The sequence below is a fragment of the Dasypus novemcinctus genome, chromosome 2 (assembly GCF_030445035.2).
Source record: "Dasypus novemcinctus isolate mDasNov1 chromosome 2, mDasNov1.1.hap2, whole genome shotgun sequence".
NCBI lineage: Eukaryota > Metazoa > Chordata > Mammalia > Cingulata > Dasypodidae > Dasypus > Dasypus novemcinctus.
The window spans coordinates 190,466,517-190,487,748 of NC_080674.1; the positions used below are offsets into that span (position 1 = coordinate 190,466,517).

The following is a 21,232-nucleotide window of genomic DNA, read 5'->3' on the forward strand; positions in this document are numbered from 1 at the left end:
GTTTAAAATAACTGAGATTATGTCCATTTTTGTAACCTCCTTGCTCCCTAATATCATGTGCCAGCATTTTCGTTTCAAACTCTTTGTTATGACTGCATAATGATGGATGCTGATTTATCGTAAGCAACCATTCTTTAGGACATTTGTTTCCATTTTTTACAGTTTTAGTATTTGTGCAGTGTAAACTAATGCACAAATAATAAATCTGTTTGTTAATTTTTTTTTAGGATAGAAAAGCCCGATTGCTTTCCAGAATACTTATTCCATTTTTGACGATTCTACCAGCATTCAAAAGGAAGGTACATCTCTCACCACATCCTTTCCAGGATTCGGTATTATAATAAAATTTTTTAAAAAGTTTTTTTGTATTAAAGGCAAGAAAAAAAAAAGGGGGTTATGTTTATTGCATTTCTTTGCAAGGGAAACTGAACATGTTTTCGTGTCAGGGACCTGTGAAAGTCTTGACTGCCTGGGGTTAAGGTCCCAGCTGACGGGGTGCTATATTCCTCTCTGCCCAGAGCGGTCTTGCTTCTCCACCTTCCAGAGTGAGGTCGGAGTGGGGCTTCCTCCGTGGGCTGCAGGAGGGACTGGCTTCTCGTTTGCAGCGGCCTCCTCCGCCTCCGCCTCCCGGAAGCAGGGGCTGGTGAGCTTCGCCTGTTTCCCAGGATGCTCGGCTCTCCGGCCCTCCGGGCTCTGACCCTCTCAGTCCAGATTCTTGTGAAAATCCCAACCACGGACCTGGGGGCATGTGGGCCGGGGCGGGTAGGCCCCCTCCATCTCCTCGTCTGCGCCTTGAAGAAGCTGCTGGAACGGGGTGGGCCAAGGCTGCAGGCCTGCGCTTGTACCTTCCATCTTCCCGTCCAGCCCGAAAGCAAACGCTGGCTTAGAAAGACAAGGGAACTGGCCGCGGATCACACAGCGAGTCGGTGACTTGCGCGAAACACCAAAAGACCCGACTCCGCAACTGAGACGAAGACCCGGCCCCCTCGCGGGGTTGAGAACCACCGAGACGGAGCCGCGGGCTAGACGGGCCGGCGCGCGGGCCGGAGGCCGTGGGGTGGGGCTGGAACGGGCCGGCGCGCGGCGCGCGTGCGCACACGTACGCTAGGCGGCGACGGAGGCCGCGATGGCGCCGCCTCAGCGCGTTCGGGTTCTTCGCTGCTACTCCTGCCGCCTCTTCCAGGCGGACCAGGTGGGGCGGGCGCCGCCTCCTGCGGTGACGGGGTGCGCCTGGGGCCCGGAGAAGTGACAGTGACCAGGGCTGAGGCCCGGCTTTCGTTGGTGTCGCTTCCTCTTAACGTTGTTCTGGGCTTTCTAGTGTCTCTTTCACTCGGTGGTTTTACGAAATGTGGAAACCAGAGGGTCCTCGGGTTTCCGCGGAGGCGGCCCGCCGTGAGTTCCAGCGGAGAGCTGGGAGCTAGGTTGAGGACAGCCTCCTGTACCAGAGCCGCGTCCCCAGAGTGGCTCCTTCGCGCTCTAAGGGAGCTGGCAGTTTTTAAAACTGACAGGAAAAGAAAGCGCGGTGGTGCGGTCGAGGCTTACTGGTCGAGGCCGGGCGCCGCCTGGTGTCACGCTTGGCCCTGACGCCGTCGTCATCCGCGTGGGGAGGGACTCGACGCCTGGTTTCCAAAGCAGGAACAGAGGGTTCCGTGGGTGTTTTGAACAAGATTAATAGTTACGTCTCATTCGTATTTGCCTCCCTGGCTTTCAAGAAGCAAGGTGGGGATGGGGGTCATTTAAGGAGCGCCGTTTAGCACCCAGGCCTGGTTCCCTGCTGCCCATCACCTAACACCGCTGTCTGTAAAGCATCTGGTAGTCCTATCCTCCTGGTTATCTGCTTCTCTCTCCTTTACCCCAAAAATAGGATAGCAGCAAACTTATTTTAAATGTATGTTAAGAAGTCATGTTGGGTGGAAACAGTGACCCATGATGTTCTGGGGTTAAGGAGAAGGAAAAACAGGGAAGCGGATGCGGCTCAAGTGATTGGGCACCAGCCTACCATATGGGAGGCCTTGGGCTCGATTCCTGAGGCCTCTTGGTGAAGGCAAGCTGGCCTGGGCAGCTCAGATAGCTGAGTGCAGACAGCAAGTGCAAACAACAAGGGAGGGGCGGGCTAAAGTAAAAAGTAAATCTTTAGAAAAAAAAGGGAGAGGAAAAAACAGTTGTAATAGGGGGGCATTTTGGGGACTTGGGAATCATCTTGAATGACATTACAATGACAGATGCAGGATATTAAATATGCAGCCATAAGGTACAGAGTCAGATGGCAGAGAGTATAAACTAAATGTAAACTGTAATATGTGCTTAGTGGCAATGCTCCAAAATGTGTTTATCAATTGCAGTGAATGTACCACCCTAATGAAAGATGTTGCTGATGAGGTGTGGAGAGCAGGGCATATGGGAATCCCCTATATATTCTCTGTAACATTTATGTAATTGTAGTATCTTTTAAAAAATAAAGTGGAAAAAAAAAGTTATGTTAGATTGTATATATGGTAACAGGATTAAAAAAAAAACTACTTGGAACTACACTTCACAGTGAACCCTAAGTTAAACCATGGGCTTTAATTAATAATGCAATTATAAAAATGTACATCATCAACTATGACAAATGTTCTGCATCAGAGCAAGGTGTTGATGATGGGGGTGGTGTACGGGAATCCTGTATTTTATGCATGATTTTTTTTGTAAACCTACAAGCTCCTCTAATAAAAAGAAAAAAATTTAAGTCATGTAAGGTGTTAAATTTGCACCTGGAAGCATACATTTAATGCTGAAACTTCAGGGATGCAAAAACTGATTTTACCTATTTCCTTTTTTTGAACTGTTCTCTAGGAATTGAGGATAAGTGGAAATAATTTACATTTTAAAAATACATACACAAACTAGTGCATGTTCTTGTCATTTTCAGTTCTATGAAAAATGGTTTGAAACCAAAGGGGAAGGGGGGGAAGGAAGTTAGTTTCATTGCAGGTCTTTTGTGTACCAGGCAGTTCCACACATCTCATTTAACTTTAATAATCTATGGGTTAGATATCATTGCCATTTCAGAGATGAGGAAACGAAAACCAGAGAAAGCAAGTGATTTCTCAACCTAAAAAATGGCAGAGCTAGGGTTGTGCAATTGCAACAACAACAAAAAAAGTTACATTAGCTCTCTCCAGTGTCCCAGAGCTGGCCAGTTACTAGTTACTGAGTGTTATTCCAGACCTTTTTTTTTTTTTTTTAAATGCATTTCTTACTTGCATGTGTACCCAGAGAAAATCCAGAGCATTTTAATGGTGTTTTAAGGTTGATGCTGAGAAGTAGAATTGTTGGGTTATAGAATATACCCACTTAAATTTTTAGTAGATGTTGCTTGTCCTCCTTGGAATCCTTTTGGTTAGTTCTCCCAAAAACTTGGTGGTATTTGTATTAGGATCATATTCTATTAATTCATAGGAATCAGCTTCACTGTTTCATGACATTTAGTATGATATTTTGTTCCATTTCTTCAAGCTGTCTTCGGTTTCTCTTGGAAACATTTTCTTTTTTGCTCTTATAAACGGACTCTTTTCTTCCATCATCTCTTCTAACTAGATGTTTGCTTTTATAAAGGCTATATTAATATTTGAAGTTATATTAATTGTGTACCCAGGAACTGTACAGAATTATTATTGGATTTTCTTGATGTTTTTAGTAGTTTTTCATTTATTTGCTTGGGTTTTCAGGTTAAAAAAAAATCTATCTATAAATAATCATAGTGCTTATTCCCCTCTCTTTTCTAATTCCATTGGCTAGTACATCTAGAAAAAATGTAAAATAATAGTGGGCATCCTTATCTTGGTCCCAGCTTTCATGGGAATGCTTATAGGGATTCTCCAGATTTAGGGCTGATTTCAAGTCGTTTTATCATATTGAGAGGACCCATCTAGTGAGTTTATCAGGAACCAAAATTAAATGTTAAGAAATTTTTTTTGAGACCTCTAGTTGTAGAGATATAACTTGATTTTGTTCCCTATGGATGGCCAGTTTTCCTGGTATCACTTATTAAGGTGTTTGTTCTTTCCTCACTCTTAAAATGCCACCTTTATAATATGCTGAATTTTCATATATTTCTTAGTTTATTTCTGTACTCTGTATTCTTTTCCGTGGGTCTTTTATTATAACTTCTGCTCTACTTTCACTTTTCTTAAATAATCATCCAAGCTATTTTTCTACAATTCTCTTGTAGGTGAAAAAAAGTCCCAAATGGACATGCAAAGCTTGTGGAGAGAAGCAGTCCTTTTTGCGGGTGAGTTCTGAGAAACGGGGTGTCTAATGCTTTGTCCAGAAAGCAGGTGGAACCCAGCACTGCAAAAGGGTGTTTCTCTGGGAATCCCAGCATCCCACATTTGGGTTCATTTTCTACCGCACAAAGCTCACTACATAGTAAGTCCTGGTCCCTACATTTGTGTTCCTTCAGGAAGCAAAATGGCTGGTGCAGTGCCTAGAAAGTTACTTTCATTTGTTTATTCATTCAGCAAATTTATCAAGCACCTTCTGTGTGCTAGGTGCACAGGGCAAACAATGGAAAAATAAAATCATTGTTTTTGCCCTCAAGATCTGCTGGTGCAGGAGGGAAAAGAAGCTAATACCAGCGTGTACACACATGCACATGTGTAATTTCACACTAGATTGAGCACAATGAAAAGAAAGTGCATGGGGCTGTATGAAGATAACAGGAGAATCAGACTCAGTTGGAGATGGGGAGGTGGTGTGGGTGGATGACGGAGAGTGTGCAAGAGTGGGGCTAAGCTGCCAGGGCAGTCGGGGAGCATATAAATTGAAGGGAGCATGTTATAAATGCTTTTCTTTGGCGTGCTTTTTTTCACCTAGCTTCATGGACATCTTTTCAAGTCCAAACTTATGAATGTTCCTAATCTTCTTATTTTTTTATTTTTATTTTTATTTTTTTTTTAAAGATTATTTATTTCTCTCCCCTCCCCCTCCTCCCCCCACCCCGGTTGTCTGTTCTCTGTGTCTATTTGCTGCGTCTTTGTCCGCTTCTGTTGTTGTCAGCGGCATGGGAATCTGTGTTTCTTTTTGTTGCATCATCTTGCTGTGTCAGCTCTCCGTGTGTGCGGCACCACTCCTGGGCAAACTGCACCTTCTTTTCGCGCTGAGCAGCTCTCCTTACGGGGCACACTCCTTGCGCGTGGGGCTCCCCTACATGGGGGACACCCCTGTGTGGCAGGGCACTCCTTGCGCATCAGCACTGCGCGTGGGCCAGCTCCACACAGGTCAAGGCAGCCCGGGGTTTGAACCGCGGACCTCCCATATGGTAGACAGACGCCCCAACCACTGGGCCAAGTCTGCCGCCTTATTTTTTTTTAAGACTTATTTATTTCTCTCCCCTTCCCGCTCCCCCCTTGCCCCCCTTTGTCTGTTCTCTGTGTCCGTTCACTGTGAGTTCTTCTGCATCTGCTTGCAATGTCAGGTGGCACTGGTAAACTGCGTCTCTTTTTGTTGCATCATCTTGCTGCATCAGCTCTCCATGTGTGCGGTGCCACTCCTGGGCAGGCTGCACTTTTTGCACACGGGGCAGCTCTCCTTATGGGGTTTGCTCCTTGCACGTGGGGCACCCCTACACGGGGGCGCCCCTGCGTGGCATGGGACTCCTTGCGTGCGACAGCACTGCACATTGGCCAGCTCACCACACAGGTCAGGAGGCCTGGGCATCGAACCTTGGACCCTCCATATGGTAGGTGGATGCTCTTATCAGTTGTGCCACATCCGCTTCCCACTAATCTTTTTAAAACCACAAACTTTCCCACATCCTGAGCTTTGGTGAACCACTCCCTCACATGATCCGTACTTTGCCAGCCTCTCCAACCTCATCTTATCCTTCTTCTCCTTCAGCCACAATGACTTTTCTTGTTGACTGTGAAACAATCCAAATCCACTTCCCTCTTAGAGCCTTTGTGCTCTTTGTTGGGGCTTCCCCTAGCTCTTCTTATGATCCTGATTATGTATTAAGGGCTTTCTCTGAGTATTGGTCCACCTCTCAACCTTGCTGTGAGTTCCACAAGAGCAGGAGCTTTGTCTGTTTGATCTACTCAGACACCTTCTCAGTAACTAGCATACTGTCAGTACTCAATAAGTATTTGTTAAATGAGTAAGTAACCAGTCCCACATTGATGAACATTGGGTTGTTTTAACTTTCCCTATTATCAACGTTTCTGCAATAAAGCTGCTTTTTTTTTTTTTTTTTTATGTACCAGGAGCCAGGGAAGGAACATCCAGGACCTTGTATGTGGGAAGCTGGCAGCTGGCACTCAACCACTGAGCCACATCGGCTTCCCAGAGTTGTTTTGTTTTGCTTGTTGTTTATTTTTGTTTTTGGGGGGAGTCACCGGGAACCAAGCCTGGGACCTCCCATGTGGGATGCGGGCACTCAGTCATTTGAGCCACATCCACTTCCTGAAGCTTCTTATAAACACCTCTTTGTTCACTTGACCAGTTATTTCCTTGGGATAAATTCCTAGAAGTTGAGTTGCTTTATTAGAGGATCTAGTTCAATCGAGATTCTTGTAGTGGCAAATAATAGGAAAAATATATAAAACACTTCGGAAGGGCTTCATCAAAATGAGGAAAAAATGTACTGGCTAGGTAATGGGGACTCCAAAGGCAGAACTTCATCCCTAACCCCTTAAGAAATTGGCCCTGAGAACTGGGCAGCTGTCCGGGCATCCTTTTTTCCTCCCCTTCCCCTCTCCTGCATCCAGTTTCTCCCTCCATCTTCTTTCTCCCCTTCCTTTTCTTTTCTTCCCTTCCTCTTTCTGCCCAGAGAGTTCGCAATAACATAACTCTGCTCTCAGTCTATAGAATCTCATTTCAGGCAAACTGAAATAGCTAAGTACCAATTGTAAATTCCTGGAAAGAACATTTGGCTGGTTCAGATTGATTCAGAAGTCCCCCTTTGGCCTAGTCAGTCGGAATGGGGACGGGGACAAGGGGTGATGAGGTCATCAGTCAGCAGGCATCGCTACTTAAACCCACACAGAGATGAAGTCCTACAAGACGGGGGCTGGCTCGTCAGCTCAGCAGAAACCCCACCGCAGCTACTACCAAAGGCATGCACATTGTAGATGTCAACTCGTATTTCCAAATTCTCCTTGAGGAATTCTGCAGCTTCCTCACAGTCCTTCCATCCCTGTGCAGTGGTGCGTACCTGGGACTGACAGGCTGCAGAAATTGTAGCAGCTTAACAAATCAAGATTTTATCTATTCTACTTGAGCAGTCATGTGTGGATGTCAGGGTCAGCTGGGAAGCTGTCCTTGGTGTGGTCATTCAGGGACCCGGCTCCTGTCACCTTGAGCCTCCGTTTCTTATCTTCCTCTGCCTCCAACCCCTGAAAGAGGCAAGAGTGTGCAAGAGCCGGCTGAGGAGGTTGTTAGGAGGCAGGCCTGGGAGTAGTTCACATTCCATTAGAAAGAACCTATTCTCATGGCTATGCCTGACCCCGAGGAAAACTGGAAAGTGTAGTGTAGTCTTCTGCCCAGACAAGGGGAAATGAATTTTAGTGATAAACTCAGTCTAGGCCATGTGTAGCCCACACTGGTTGTGCCAGTCCTAGATTATCAGTCTTTTTAAACTTTGCCATTCACCTCTCCAGTTCCTTTCTATCATTCTCACTTGAACTTGATCCCAAAAGGACTTCACTCTCCACTAAAATTGCTCATATCAAAGTCAGCAGTGATCTCCATGTTGCTAAAATCAGCTCAGTCAGACTTGGATTATTGGCAGCATTTGACACAGTTTATCACTTCCTCCTCCTCGAAGCATTTTATTCATTGGGCCTCCAGGCCACCCTGTCCTAGTTTTCCTCCTCTCTCCCTGGCCACTGTTTCTCAACCCTCTTTGCTAGTTTTCCCCCCGTCTCCCCAACTTCTAAACATCAGAGGGCCCTAGAATTCGGTCTGTAGACCTCTTCACCATCTACACTCATTCCCTTCGTGATCTGAGATAAGACCTTCTGACAACTCTCAAATTTATATCTCGAATCCCAAACCTCCCTTCAGCATGGGTACAGAACCAGCCACTCCGCTCTTTACATGGATATCTCATCGGCACCTCAAACTGAAAACGTTAAATGGAGGCCCTTATCTAGCACCCCACAGCTTCCCTGTCTCTTCCATGGCTAGTCCTCCTTTGTAGTTATCAGGTAAAAACCCTGCAGTCATTTTTGACTCCTGTTATTCTCTCACACTCCTCATCCAATCCATCAGCAAACTGTCAGTTCTATTTTCAGAATACACCCAGGACATGACAGCTTTGTGCCACCCTTATTGTTACTACACTGGGCCAAGCCCCCGTTGTTTCTTGCCCTGGTGTTTGTAGTCGCCTCTATCTGATTGGCCTGTCTCTGCCGTACAGCAGCCAGAAGGGTCCTGGTAAAGCCTGTGCCAGACCTTGTCACTCCTGTGCTCAGAGCCTGCCAGGGCCTCCCATCTCACACCACAATCCCTCATCCCAGAGACAGGGCCGGCTCCATCATCTTTGCAGGCCCCAGTGCAAAATGAAAAGGTCCTCCTTGTTCAAAAAGCAGGAAAATGGGCTCCTTGTTCAAAAAGCAGGAAAAAATTTCTGATAAAGGTACTAAAATATAAAGGTTTTTCCTTTCCTTTGTGTTCGCTCTCTTGAATTGTCATGGTGTTTTTTACTTGCTACTTAACATATTCCTAGTGTAGAAAAACTACATTTTAAATTATTAGCATAAATTTTACCATTCACCTTTATATTGTGCAATGTCAGTTTTAAATGTGAACAGAAGAACATTTAATGCATATGTGGAATCACTTGAATTACACAATTTGTATTTTGCAGCTCATACGTACATATCTCTTTTCATTCTTACCACAAATGTCAAAATGCTACACAAAATTAAAGCAACTTTTTATTTCACTTCTTTTTGTTTTGTTTTTTGTTATTTTTAGGAGGCACCAGGAACTGAACCCAGGACCTCCCATATGGGAAGCAGGCGCTCAACCAGTTGTGCCACATCTGCTCCCCTTATTTCACTTCTTTCTTTTTTTTTTATTTCTCTCCCCTTCTCCCCTCCCCCCAGTTGTCTGCTCTCTGTGTCCATTCGTTGTGTGTTCTTCTGTGTCTGCTTATATTGTTGTTGGTGGCACCAGTAATCTGTGTCTCTTTTTGTTGTGTCATCTTGCTGCGTCAGCTCTCTGTGTGTGCGGCGCCACTCCTGGGCAGGCTGCACTTTTTTCGCATAGAGCAGCTCTCCTTACAGGGCTCCCCTACGTGGGGGACGCCCCTGCGTGGCACAGCGCTCGTTGCACGTACCAGCACTGCACGTGGGCCAGCTCACCAACATGGGTCAGGAGGCCCTGGGTTTGAACCCTGGACCTCCCATGTGGTAGGCAGACCCTCTATCCCTTGAGCCAAATCCACTTCCCTTATTTCAGTTCTTGATACACACACATCTTATCAACACTCTCTACCTTCGGCTTTTCTAATGAGTAAAGAAGGACTGAAAGGAAAAGAAACTATGGGTTACCCTATCTTCTCCTTTCCTTCTATATCATCATTTTCAGTGTAAGTGGTTGGCTAATACAGGGATGTAACACAAATAAATGATATAATAAGGTTCCTTGGTTGTTCGTGTCTCTTAGAACACCATTGCCTTCTTCCCATGTTCAAAGCAAGATCTGTTTCAAATGGTCAGAGTGGCCTTTCAAGGCTATCAGTACCCCCACTTCCTCACTCATAAACCTAACACTCCACCTGTACTCTTTGAGTGTCATTGAACACCCATGCATGGTGAGTCCACAGGACTTCTGTGCTCATGGGGCATTGATAATGCTATCTGCAAATAGGGTAGCAAGGAATGGCAAACACGCATATTGTGTGAAATCTCCTCTGCTCATAAGCACACTCCATTGTCCCATCCAGCTTCACTTGTAAAACACATGGTCAAAGATAAAATTACTAAGAATTTCAAGACCACGTCAGCAGATCGGGTCACATGCCCATGAAGCTGGCCCTGCCTACAGGGGGCCTATACTCTCAAATTTATCTCCAGCCATTTTCCTCCAGGCCACTCAGCTCCAGGCACAATAGCCTCCTCACTCTTCCTCCAGAAGTCAGACTCAGGGTCTTTGCACTCATTGCTACTGTTAGAATGCTCTTCCTCAGATATTTATTTGGCTTCTTCTCACATCTCTCTGTTTTTTTGCGTCACGTCACCTCAGTGATCCATTTCTTGACCACCCTATATAAAAATGTAAACTTTCTTTCCCACCCTCTCCTACCCCCTTGTGTTTCCTTCTTTTCTTCAAAAACTTTTGTCACCATCAGATAGTCCATATGTGTTACTTATTTGTTTATTGTCTGCTCTTACTGGAATGGGAGCTCCATAAGGACAGTGATTTTTATCCACTGCTGTATCCTCAACACCTAGACCAGGACCTGGCAAATAATAGTTGGTAGATAAATATTTACTGAATGAAAGAGTGACTGTTAATTGAAAAAGAGTATATAATTTTCTTTTGTATTTCTTTGATTATCAGCAAGGGGGTAGGTGTCATTTCATATGGGTTTATTTCAATTTGTGTTACTTCTCTTGTGAACTTTTTTTTTAAAGATTTGTTTTTTCATTTATTTCTCTTCCCTTCACCCCCTCCACCCGCCCCACCATTGTCTACTCTCTGTGTCCATTTGCTGTGTGTTCTTCTGTGTCCTTTTGCATTCTTGTCAGGCAGCACCAGGAATCTCTGTCTCTTTTTGTTGCATCATTTTACTGTATCAGCTCTCCGTCTGTGTGGCGCCACTCCTGGGCGGGCTGCACTTTTCATGTGGGGCGGCTCTCCTTGTGGGGCACACTCCTTGCACATGGGGCTTCCCTAAGTGGGGGACATCCCTGAGTGGCACGGCACTCCTTGTGCACGGCAGCACGGCACATGGGCCAGCTCACCACACGGGTCAGGAGGCCCTGGGTAGAACCCTGGACCCTCCATATGGTAGGTGGACACTCCATCAGTTGAGCCACAGCTGCTTCCCGTCTTGTGAATGATTGCTGCTAATTAATCATTTTAGGTAGGTCTTTGGGTTGAGTTAGGATTTTTTTTGTAGCGTTCACATGCTATTGAGACAACCAAATAGACTTAAATCGTTAGTTCCTGAGACTGTTAGTTTGCAAATCACTCTAGAACTAGCAGTCAGTCGTTAGGATACCTACATAGTGCTTCAGGTATCTTTGAGCCTTGCCAAGTACAGCTTTGTCCACCTTGAGGTATACCTGTAATAGATCTGTTTTTTAGCATTCTGCCAATACTTTTCAAACTTAATATTTTGTTTGTTTGTTTGTTTCTTAGGCTTATGGTGAGGGTTCTGGTGCTGACTGTAGACGCCATGTCCAAAAATTAAATCTGCTGCAGGGACAGGTTTCAGAGATATCACTCAGGTATAGTGGTTTGAAAGTGGCCAGGTTTTCTTGCCATGTTTTCATCTTGAGTGGGTAGTGGAAGTGTACAGTGGAGAAATCCCTTAAATTTTCATGTCTTACAATAGGGTGGATTAGATACCCTGAATAATCCTTACGTAGAAAATAATTAAAAATACTGGATATTAAGTTTTTTTAAATGCACTGGTGAGCTGACAAGAAAGTAACTTTCAGGGAACTTTCAGGAAGATGGAGAATTAGAAAGACACACAAGACTCACTTCTCCCCCAGAAAAATAGCTAGAAAACAGACAGAAACAGCCTGGAAAATAATGTTCTAGGACTTAGAATACCAAGGGAAGGCTGGACACTACTCAGAAGAGAGAGGCAAAGGAAAAGAATCTTGACAGGAAAACTCTTTGAGTAAAAACTATAGTTTCCAGTGCCCGTCTCCCACCCTCAGAGCCGACAGCATTGAGCCCTCTGGCCTCTGGCCAGTGGCTATGGACAGACGGGCCACAGGAGGCCACTTCCACAGGAAAGGGGGAGAAAAAGGGATGCAGCCTAAGGCTGATTCAGCTTTTGGCCAACAAATTTGGTCTGCTGTGTCCCACATGGCCTTTCAGTCGAGGGCAGTGCCATTTTTGCCCTGAGAGCCAGCAAGGGACTAAAGAGATCCGACCCTCTCAAACACCCTCCCTACTGACGAGGACTGCTTGTTGAGGGTGCAGAGGGAAGTGGAATTATTTCCTACTCAGGAAAAGGGAAGGGGCTGCTGGCAAAGGTTGGAGAACAGCTTCTGAGAAAGTGTGATATCCGAGGCTCTGAATAGCCCTGAGGCAGGAACCTCTGTCACATTGTTATGGTCAGTGTTAGAGCGAACACATTCCTGCGAGTGTTGGAGCTGAGAGGCCTGCAGAAGCTTGCCATCTGCTGGTCGACCAAGGAAGTGCATGCAAAGAAACTAAAATAAGTAAGTTTTTACGTCTTTATAGCCTCCCTCCCCAAGGCCCTTGGAATGGGTCTGCAACTCATTACTAGGTCTGTGGCCTGGATTTGAGGAACTAAACAGAACAGTCCTAAGGAGCTGAAGCAGGTTAAATCAAGAATCAAAGAATGACAGTAACACACAGCCTCCTGCCACTAAATTCCTACTCAAGAGAGAGAGTGAGCATCAGAGTAAACTCACTACCATAACCAGATACCTAAATATCAGCAAAAATTACAAGCCATACTAAGAAAAAGGAAAATATACCTCAAGCAAAGGAATATATCAAAGTACCAGGAGAGACACAGGATTTGAGACAACTAATCAACAAGGTTCATACAACAGATCTAAATCAAATCACTGAATTGAAAGACAATATGGTGAAAGAGAAAGGACATCAAGAAGACATTGCAGGGAAGTGGATTTGGTTCAATGGATAGAGCATCTGCCTACCACATGGGAGGTCCCAGGTTCAAACCCAGGGCCTCCTGACCTGTGTGATCAGCTGGCCCATGCGCAGTGCTGATGTGCACAAGGAGTGCCCTGCCACATGGGTGTCCCCCGTGTAGGGGAGTCCCACGTGCAAGGAGTGTGCCCTGTAAGGAGAACTGCCCAGTGCGATAAAAGTGCAGCCTGCCCAGGAGTGGCGCCACACACACGGAGAGCTGACAGAGCTGATGCAACAAAAAGAGAGACACAGATTCCCAGTGCCGGTGGCAAGAATATAAATGGACACAGAGAGCAGACAACTGAGGGGACGGGGAGGGCAGGAAGGGGAGAGAAATAAAAATCTTTTAAAAAAAGAAGACATTGCAATAACAAACAAAATAAGATGGCACTGAGCAAATTGATTGTATACTCAGAATGCCTTATATGATATGTGAATATATCACAATAAAAGTGCTTTAAGAGAAAAAACACTGGGTAAGCACAAAGAAGAATTTGAAAACCTGAATGGAAAAATAACAGAGCTTATGGGGATGAAAGCCACAATAGGTGAGATTAAAAAACACGGTAGAGGGAAGCGGATTCAGCTCAACTTATAGAGTGTTGGGAAGTGGACTTGGCCCAATGGATAGGGTGTCCGCCTACCACATGAGAGGTCCAAGGTTCAAACCCCGGGCCTCCTTTACCCACGTGGAGCTGGCCCATGTGCAGTGCTGATGTGCACAAGGAGTGCCATGCCATGCAGGGGTGTCCCCTGCTTAGGGGAGCCCCACGTGCAAGGAGTGGACCCCGTAAAGAGAGCCGCCCAGCATGAAAGAAAGTGCAGCCTGCCCAAGAATGGCCCCGCACACATGGAGAGCTGACACAAGAAGATGATGCAACATAAAGAAACACAGATTCCTGGTGCTGCTGAAAAGTATAGAAGTGGTCACAGAAGAACACACAGCGAATGGACACAGAGAGCAGACAACCAAGGGGCGCGGTAAAGGGAAAGAAATAAATTTTTTTAAAAAATCTTTATAGAGTGTCCATCTACCATATGGGAGCTCCAGGGTTCAAACCCAGGGCCTCCGGACCCATGTGGTGAGCTGGCCCATGCGCAGTGCTGATGTGCACAAGGAATGCCGTGCCACGCAGTGGTGTCCCCCGCATGAGGAGTGTGCCCCGTAAGGAGAGCCGCCCAGCATGAAAAAAGTGCAGTCTGCCCAGGAATGGTGCCGCACACACGGAGAGTGACACAGCAAGGTGACGCAACAAAATTAGACACAGATTCTGGGTGCTGCTGACAAGCATGCAGGTGGACACAGAAGAACACACAGTGAATAGAAACAGAGAGCGGACAACTGGGGGGGGTGGGTAGGGAAGGGGAGAGAAATAAAAAATAAGTCTTTAACAAAAAAAGGCACGTTAGAGACGTAAAACAGTAGGCTTGAAATGATAGACGAAAGAAAAAGTAATGCAGAAAATAACTGGAATTTAAGAGAAAAGAACAGGAAAAAGAGTGGAAAAAATTGAGCAGGGGGCTCTAGGAGTTGAATGATAACACAAAGTAAAACAAAATATGTATCATGAGAATTCCAGAAGGAGAAGAGAAGGGAAAAGATGCAGAAAGAGTATTTGAGGAAATAATGGCTGAAAATGTCCCAACTCTCATGAAAAAAATGAACTTACATATCCAAGAAGCACAGCATACCCCAGTCAGAATAAATCCAAATAGACCTACTCCACGACACATACTAGTCAGGTTGTCAAATGCCCAAGATAAAGAGAAGTGTTCTGAAAGTAGTGAGGGAGAAGCCAGCCATCACATACAATGGACGCCCAGTAAGACTTAGTGTGGATTTCTCATCAGAAACCATGGAAGCAAGAAGAGAGTGGTATGATAGAATTAGGATATTGAAAGAGAAAAATTGCCAGCCAAGAATTCTTTATCTGGCAAATTGTCCTTCAGATATGAAGATGAGTTTAAGGTATTCACAAATTAACAGAAACTAAGAGAGGTCATAAAGAAGAATCCACCTCTGCAGGAAGTTCTGATGGGAGCCCTACAGCCCAAAAGGAAAAGACAGCAGGGAGAGTCGTGGAGGAGAGTGTTGTAGGGAAGACCATCCGAAAGAATAACCGAAAAGAGTAGAAGAGATAAAAATAAGATGGGACATATGAAAGGCAAAGAATAAAAGGGTAAAAGTAAGTAATGCATTTATAGTAATATCATTGAATGTGAATGGATTAAACTCCCCAGTCAAAAGATATAGGCTGGGAAGCGGATGTGACTCAACCAGTCGAGCACCTGCCTACCACATGCAAGGTCCCAGGTTTGGGTCCTGGTGCTTCCTAAAGACAAGCAGATGTTGTCCCCACAGAATGAGCTAGACACTGCTCCCCCAGGCCAGGGTTAGCAGATATGGCTCAGACCATTGGGCACTCAGTCTCTCGTGTGGGAGGTCCTGGGTTTAGTTCCCGGTGCCTCCTAGAGAAGGTGAGCAGACAATGAGCAGTCAGATGAGAGAACCATCTGGGGGAGGGGGGGATAAATAAAAAATAAATAAATCTTTAAAATATATATATATATATAGGGAAGTGGATGTGGTTCAAGTGATAGGCCTTCTGCCTACCATATGGCAGGACCTGAATTCAATCCCTGGGTCCTCCTGTTGAAAAAGAAGAGAAAGTGTGCCTGTGTGGCAAGCCACTGCCTGCATTGTGAGCCAAGTGCCCACGTGGTGAGCCAAGTGCCCACACGGCGAGCTGAGGCCCATGCAACAAGCCGAGTGCCTGTGCAGTGAGCCAATGCCTACACAAGTGAGTCACCCAGCAAGATGATGATGCAACAGAATCGAAGGGGAGGGTCAAGGTGAAGCGCAACAGAAAACAGGAACTGAGATGGTGCAGCTGACAGGAAACCTCTCTCCACATCAGAGGTCCCCAGGATTGAATCCTGGTGAATCCTAGAGGAGAAAGACGAGAAGACAGAAAGAAATAGAGAAGACCACACAGCAAATGGACACAGACAGCAAAAACAGCAGGGCAGGGGAGGGAGAGAGGGAGAGGAAAGGGAAGGAAAAATAATAAAATGTTTTTTTTTAAAGTACATGCTATATACTTCCATTTATATTCTTATTACATTTTAGAACACACAAAATTAATTTATAGTGACAGAAAGTAGATCAGTGGTTTCCTGGGCGGGATCGGTGGGGAGTTGCCTGCTAAATCACACAAGGGAACTTTTTGTTGTGATGAAGTTCTTCAATATCTTGATTTGGGGGATGGCTACAAGAGTATGGCAATGCAAATTTATCAAAACTCATCAAAGAAATGGGGTGCATTTCGTGTATATAAATTATGCCTCAATAAAGTTAATTTTAAAAGTAAAGGGGAAAAAAGAATCTGTCCTTATATACAACATAATGACATTGCAGAACATGGAAGACAAAAGGCTCGGAGCTGAAAAGTCGCCAGAGAGAAGAGCAATCACAAAGGAACAACAGACACACAACCCAGGGGTAACGTTAGAAGTCAGGAGACAACTGTATCTTCAGAGTGCTCAGAGATTTCCTTTTGTGGCTAGAGCTGAGTTTCTGAATCCTAGAAAGGTGAGCAGAATTCTGGAGTACAACACTGCTCAGCTGAATTTTTGAGTATCGACAATGTGGCAGAGAGGTGTTTTCACACACACAATCGCCTTTCCTCTCCATTATAGCTCTATGAGGCTTATTGGCTTGTTACAGATAAACTGAGGTAGGAGTGCCGAAAATGATAGTCTTTGGCTCTTGTGCATCACTACAGAGCCTTCCAGTTTGATCGTGTGAGGTAACAACTCTGTTTGAAGAGGATGTGGCCTTCGGCTCTAGCCACCAGCACTTGCATAATAAATATTTTCACTGGCCCCACTGGAGACTGCAACGCCTCTGGCCTCTCACTGTCTGTGCTGTTGTGAAAGAGTCCTGCTGTCCCCTGGAAAGCTGGATGAAGTCCAGTATGACAAATCAAGCTCAGTAACATTCCTTCTCCCCTGTGGTGGTAGAGATAAAGTACAATTGTAAAAACTCTGGTCTTATGTATGCTCTTTCCCTCAGGTCTCTGGAAGAATCTGTAAATGCCAAGGAAGGAGAAAATGCAGGTCATCAACAGGCTGAGAATGTGAGTCTATATTTAAGCCATCAGCATTTTTCTCAACCCCGCCCCATGGTTCCATGTAACTAAGGGGTTAATTCCTTATTCGTTCAGGAAATATTTATTGGTGCCATAGAATGACAGGTGTTTGACTTGAAGCTGCAGGGAACACAAAAATAAATAAATGCATCTCTTCTGTCAGGGCAGAGACAGGCATCCATAGGAATAATTACAGTCCTCTGTGAAAAGGAAGGCCGCTGGGTCTCCTTCCTCTCCAGACCATGAGCTTCTTGAGAGTGGGATGGCACCCAGTAGTTCTCAGTCCCCTGCACCTCCTTAACTTTGGGTGGGCAGGATAGATAAGCGCTCGCATGGTAGAGAAAGAGGGAGTGGCAGGCACCATTAGACAGAGCCTCCCTTGGCGGAGGACAGAGTCCTGCCTCTGCTCACTAAATGATATTGGCAGCATCCTCTCTGCTCTTTTCTTGATCTCTGTATTGTAAGCGGCATGGAAATGCTCCTACACACACCACTTTAAACGCAGCTCTTTTATCTTTGCTTCCAATTTTCCTCCATTTACAGACTTCACTTTACATCGTTCCTCTTATAAGAAATACTTCTTTGCATTCTGAAGCTTCTACTTTCTCCCATGTTGCTCTACAGTTTTTGTGATTTCAATTTTTAAGAACTATCACTTTTAATTAGTGAAGTTACCTATATTTAATCCCTTTTGGGGGGAATTTAGGTTGCTTCAGTTTTTTACTATTATTCCTAACACTTTGATCAGCATCTACGTGCCTTCTCTCTTCTTGAATCTCTGGGTCAGGGAACATGGGCATTTTTAAGATTCTCAGTGAGTTGTACGCTGCTGCTTTCCCAAAGTCTGTGCTAGAGTGCACCGTTCCTCATGGCATCTTAGGGCATCAGTTTCCCCACTACCTTCCAGCCAAATCCCTTTCCTGAATGATGAGTCTTAAAGTCCTTAGACCTAAGAATTGGACTGGGGATTTTTGATAAAAGTGCCTGGCGTCCAACTCTGAGAATAAACTCATTTTCCAATCCTGCAGGCAAGATCACAGCCCTCAGAGAACCGCTGGCTGAAGTATCTGGAAAAGGACTCCAAAGAACTGGAGCCGGCTGAAGGAGGAGTGTACTCCAACATGCAGCCCTCACTCCAAAAGGAGGAACCGGACCCTCCCTTCAGTAAACACCTACCTAGGAAAAGGTGCTGGGCCTCACCTCGTGCCAGTGCCCCCCTTCTCTCATGGAGTGGGGGGCACTGGCAAGCGCTTCTAAGGGCAGCAAAGTGGGTGAGGCCTGAGTGACAGGAGCTGGCATGTGGGACACCCAGGGCAGCAGCAGTCTGTCCAGCCTTCCTCGGTGCAGCTGGGCGCTGCCAGTACAGAGGTGACAGGACACCAGGGTGGGCCCCTTTTCATTCTAACCAGCGAATTCTGAATCTCTCAGACTGTACTGACCTAAGGAAAGAACTTTTTTTAAGGGCAGGGTAGATGAAGTAAAGTGTGGCCACGGTAGAGTTGCAAGGCCTGGACCTTTACCCCAGAGAGGAAGAGACCCCAGATTTCTCTGGAAGACTTCTTTTCTTTCAGACTCACTCTGTGCATTTTAATCCATTTCCTGGACACAGTGCATTACGCCAAGGACCCAGGATTGCTCTAGTGGGGAGGTGACTTTGGGAGGTAGATTTCTATTTCATATCAAATCAGCCCTTTTCAAACAACTTTAAGCTCTTGCGATGGACTGCCTTGAGTAGAGTTGTGCAGCCTGTTACTTGAAGTGGAGCAGAAACTGAGCAGCCACCTGGAGAGCCAAAAGGGACGAGAAGGTGCCTGCCTGTGCTGGGGCGTTGGGCCTGGTACTGTTTGATGATCGAACTGCACTAACTTTCCCTCCAACCAGGAAATGGGGCCTGAGCACGATCCACCCTCCAGGCAGCCCTGATGCCGGGGACTCGGGGACAAGAGAAGGCAGCTCCAAGGTCACCTTGCAGCCCCAGGAGGTCAGTGATGAAGGACAGTACTGCTTTTCCGGTCCCAGTGACCCATGAGGTTTTTTTTTTTCTTGTTTTCTTTTTGTTGACAATTTAAGTATGAGGCTCACCACCCACAGAAAGCCCAGCTTTTGTGTGTTGTCTTTTTGTCTTAAACCAGCTTCTTTTTCTGGCCTCTACCCCACTTCCCTCCCACACTCATCCTCTGTCTAGTGACATTAACTCATGGTCAACAGGACCCTCAACGCCTTGAGTTAACAGAGTTGCTAGTAGGGACCATTTTCTTCATTCTGCACAGGGCGAGCGATCTGTCAAGAGACTGCAAAACGGAAATGGGGCTTTAGCAGTTGAGCATTGACTTCCCACGTACGAGGTCCTGGGTTCAATCCCCAGCCCCGGTGCCTCAAAAAAAGACTGCAAACCACGGGATTTGTCCTGAATTTCTAAGGAAGCCTCCCCAGCCTGTCCTGTTCTACACGTGAGGCCCTCCAGTCACTCAGTACACACTCTTGTTCTTTAATGCTTCAGACCTCACTGACACCACACCATGCTCAGTGCTGCAGAATGCTGGTTCCTCAGTATCACCGCCCATTTGGTTTTACCCTGTCAGGAGCCACAGGCCCTGAGGCAGACAACTCCACATTGGCACAGCCCTGATTTGGGCCAAGGTCGGCCTCGGCCAGCTTCACAGGCTGTAGCGCAGAGCACTGGCTCCAAGCTGAGGCAGACTTCCAACTGTGGTTTTGCCACTAACTGGCTTTGTGACCCCAGGTGTGTGTGGCCCTGAAATTCCGAATAGAATAGGAACAGGTGTTTCATCTTCACCATGTGCCAGTCCTTGGGCTAAGCAGTTATACTGCTTTATGTGTAAGCCTCCCACAAACCTGTCATTTCCTGTTTTGAAGGTGAGGAGCTAAGGCTTGCAAAGCTTCAGTGACTCCATTGAGGTCACTGCTAATTCTGGGGCAGAGCTGGCATCTCATCATTATGGTCAGAGCCTCTTCATGTTGCCTGGTGGTGAGGTTGCAGGCACCCCCACTGTGTCAGTGCTTCCCTAATTGCTTTGTAAGCAATACGACCCAATTTTTCATGCATTTTTGGTTACAGAGGTGGAAGGACAGAGCCCAGGTCCCAGCTTCGTCGTCGTATCCCATGGGGCTCCTGTAGTCACTCCCACAGCTCCAAAACCCGCAGTGTTCTGGAGAGCCATTCCCACCTGACCGTGGGTCTACTTCCAACCCTTCTGATGACCTCAGAGCCCTTCCAGCACCCTCCTCTTTTCAGACACCCCCTATCTGAGCTCCCCATAAAATGGATTGCCTGATTACAAGAGAATGGCTTGTTTGGAAAACCCGGTCATGGAATTTAATGGAGGACTTGGGGGTAGGCGTAGGTGGCATTTATTCCCGTTGCCTTGATGAACCTCAAAACCAAATCTCCTTAGCCTGCCAACCTGAGAACTAGTAAGTTGGAACAGAATAGAAGTCTAAATAAGGCTCTAGAACCCAGAGGTTCAGATGAGGAGACTGCAGTATAGGCATGCAGGTGGCACTCTTCTCTCCCGCGCTCAGGCCCAGCTTCGCCGCTGGAGCCCAGCTTTCAGAGCGACCAGACATCATCTGCTCTTACTTCTTTTCAGGGTTACAGTGGCCTGACAGCAAGAGTCAAAGGAGAAAGCAGTGGCTGCCTCCAGAACTCTGAACACTGGAAATCGCCGAGTCCTGCCCAGGAGGTTAAATTGCCATCTTCTAAATGGGAACGATTTCTTGTGTCACCTGCAGACACAGAGCTGCCAAGACCGCTGCAGACAGGCCCGAGGCCAGCCAGTCCAGGAGGCCACCCAAGCAGACCCCCAGCAGTCCTCCAGCTTCCCCAGGCCACATGTGCTCCCCCACCTGGGCCTAAGAAGCCCTGCAGGAAGACCACTGAACCATCAGGGGGCCCAGGGACTATTCAGGCAGAGGGTGGGCATTCAGTCCACGTAGAAGAGAAGGCCCCACCCGTGCTACTGTGTGATCTCTTTTCAACTGGCGAGGACTTTGACGATGATCTGTGAGCTGGGCCAGGTATGTTACTTTGATAATTTGTCACCTGAGTCCCACTCTGAATGCTACTCCAAAAGCCAGTTGTTCATGGTGACTTCTCTACCACTAGAAATGGGGTTCCCCAAAGCTGCTTTTAAATAGAAGACTGATTATAATTTAGGGAAACAACTAAAAGCTAACAATAAACTAAGTATTTCACAGATTGTTTC

General features: G+C 46.2%; 1 protein-coding gene across 1 annotated transcript; it reads left to right on the top strand.

Annotated features, from left to right (window-relative positions):
- Window positions 1–1,061: 1,061 nt before the first annotated feature.
- Window positions 1,062–21,225, top strand: MRNIP (MRN complex interacting protein). The gene is made up of 7 exons (XM_058283295.2): window positions 1,062–1,192; window positions 4,214–4,273; window positions 11,353–11,441; window positions 16,931–16,994; window positions 18,035–18,192; window positions 18,888–18,987; window positions 20,618–21,225. Exons 1-7 carry the CDS (start codon window positions 1,127–1,129, stop codon window positions 21,032–21,034), a joined length of 954 nt encoding a protein of 317 aa, XP_058139278.1. The 5' UTR covers window positions 1,062–1,126; the 3' UTR covers window positions 21,035–21,225.
- Window positions 21,226–21,232: the final 7 nt, after the last annotated feature.

Bases quoted from the DNA above. Each gene is read 5' to 3' on its own strand.
- MRNIP (XM_058283295.2), top strand. From the start codon at position 1,127: ATGGCGCCGCCTCAGCGCGTTCGGGTTCTTCGCTGCTACTCCTGCCGC. The intron at 1,193-4,213 runs GTGGGGCGGGCG...ATTCTCTTGTAG, and splicing joins GCCTCTTCCAGGCGGACCAG to GTGAAAAAAAGTCCCAAATG. The intron at 11,442-16,930 runs GTATAGTGGTTT...TCTTTCCCTCAG, and splicing joins GTTTCAGAGATATCACTCAG to GTCTCTGGAAGAATCTGTAA.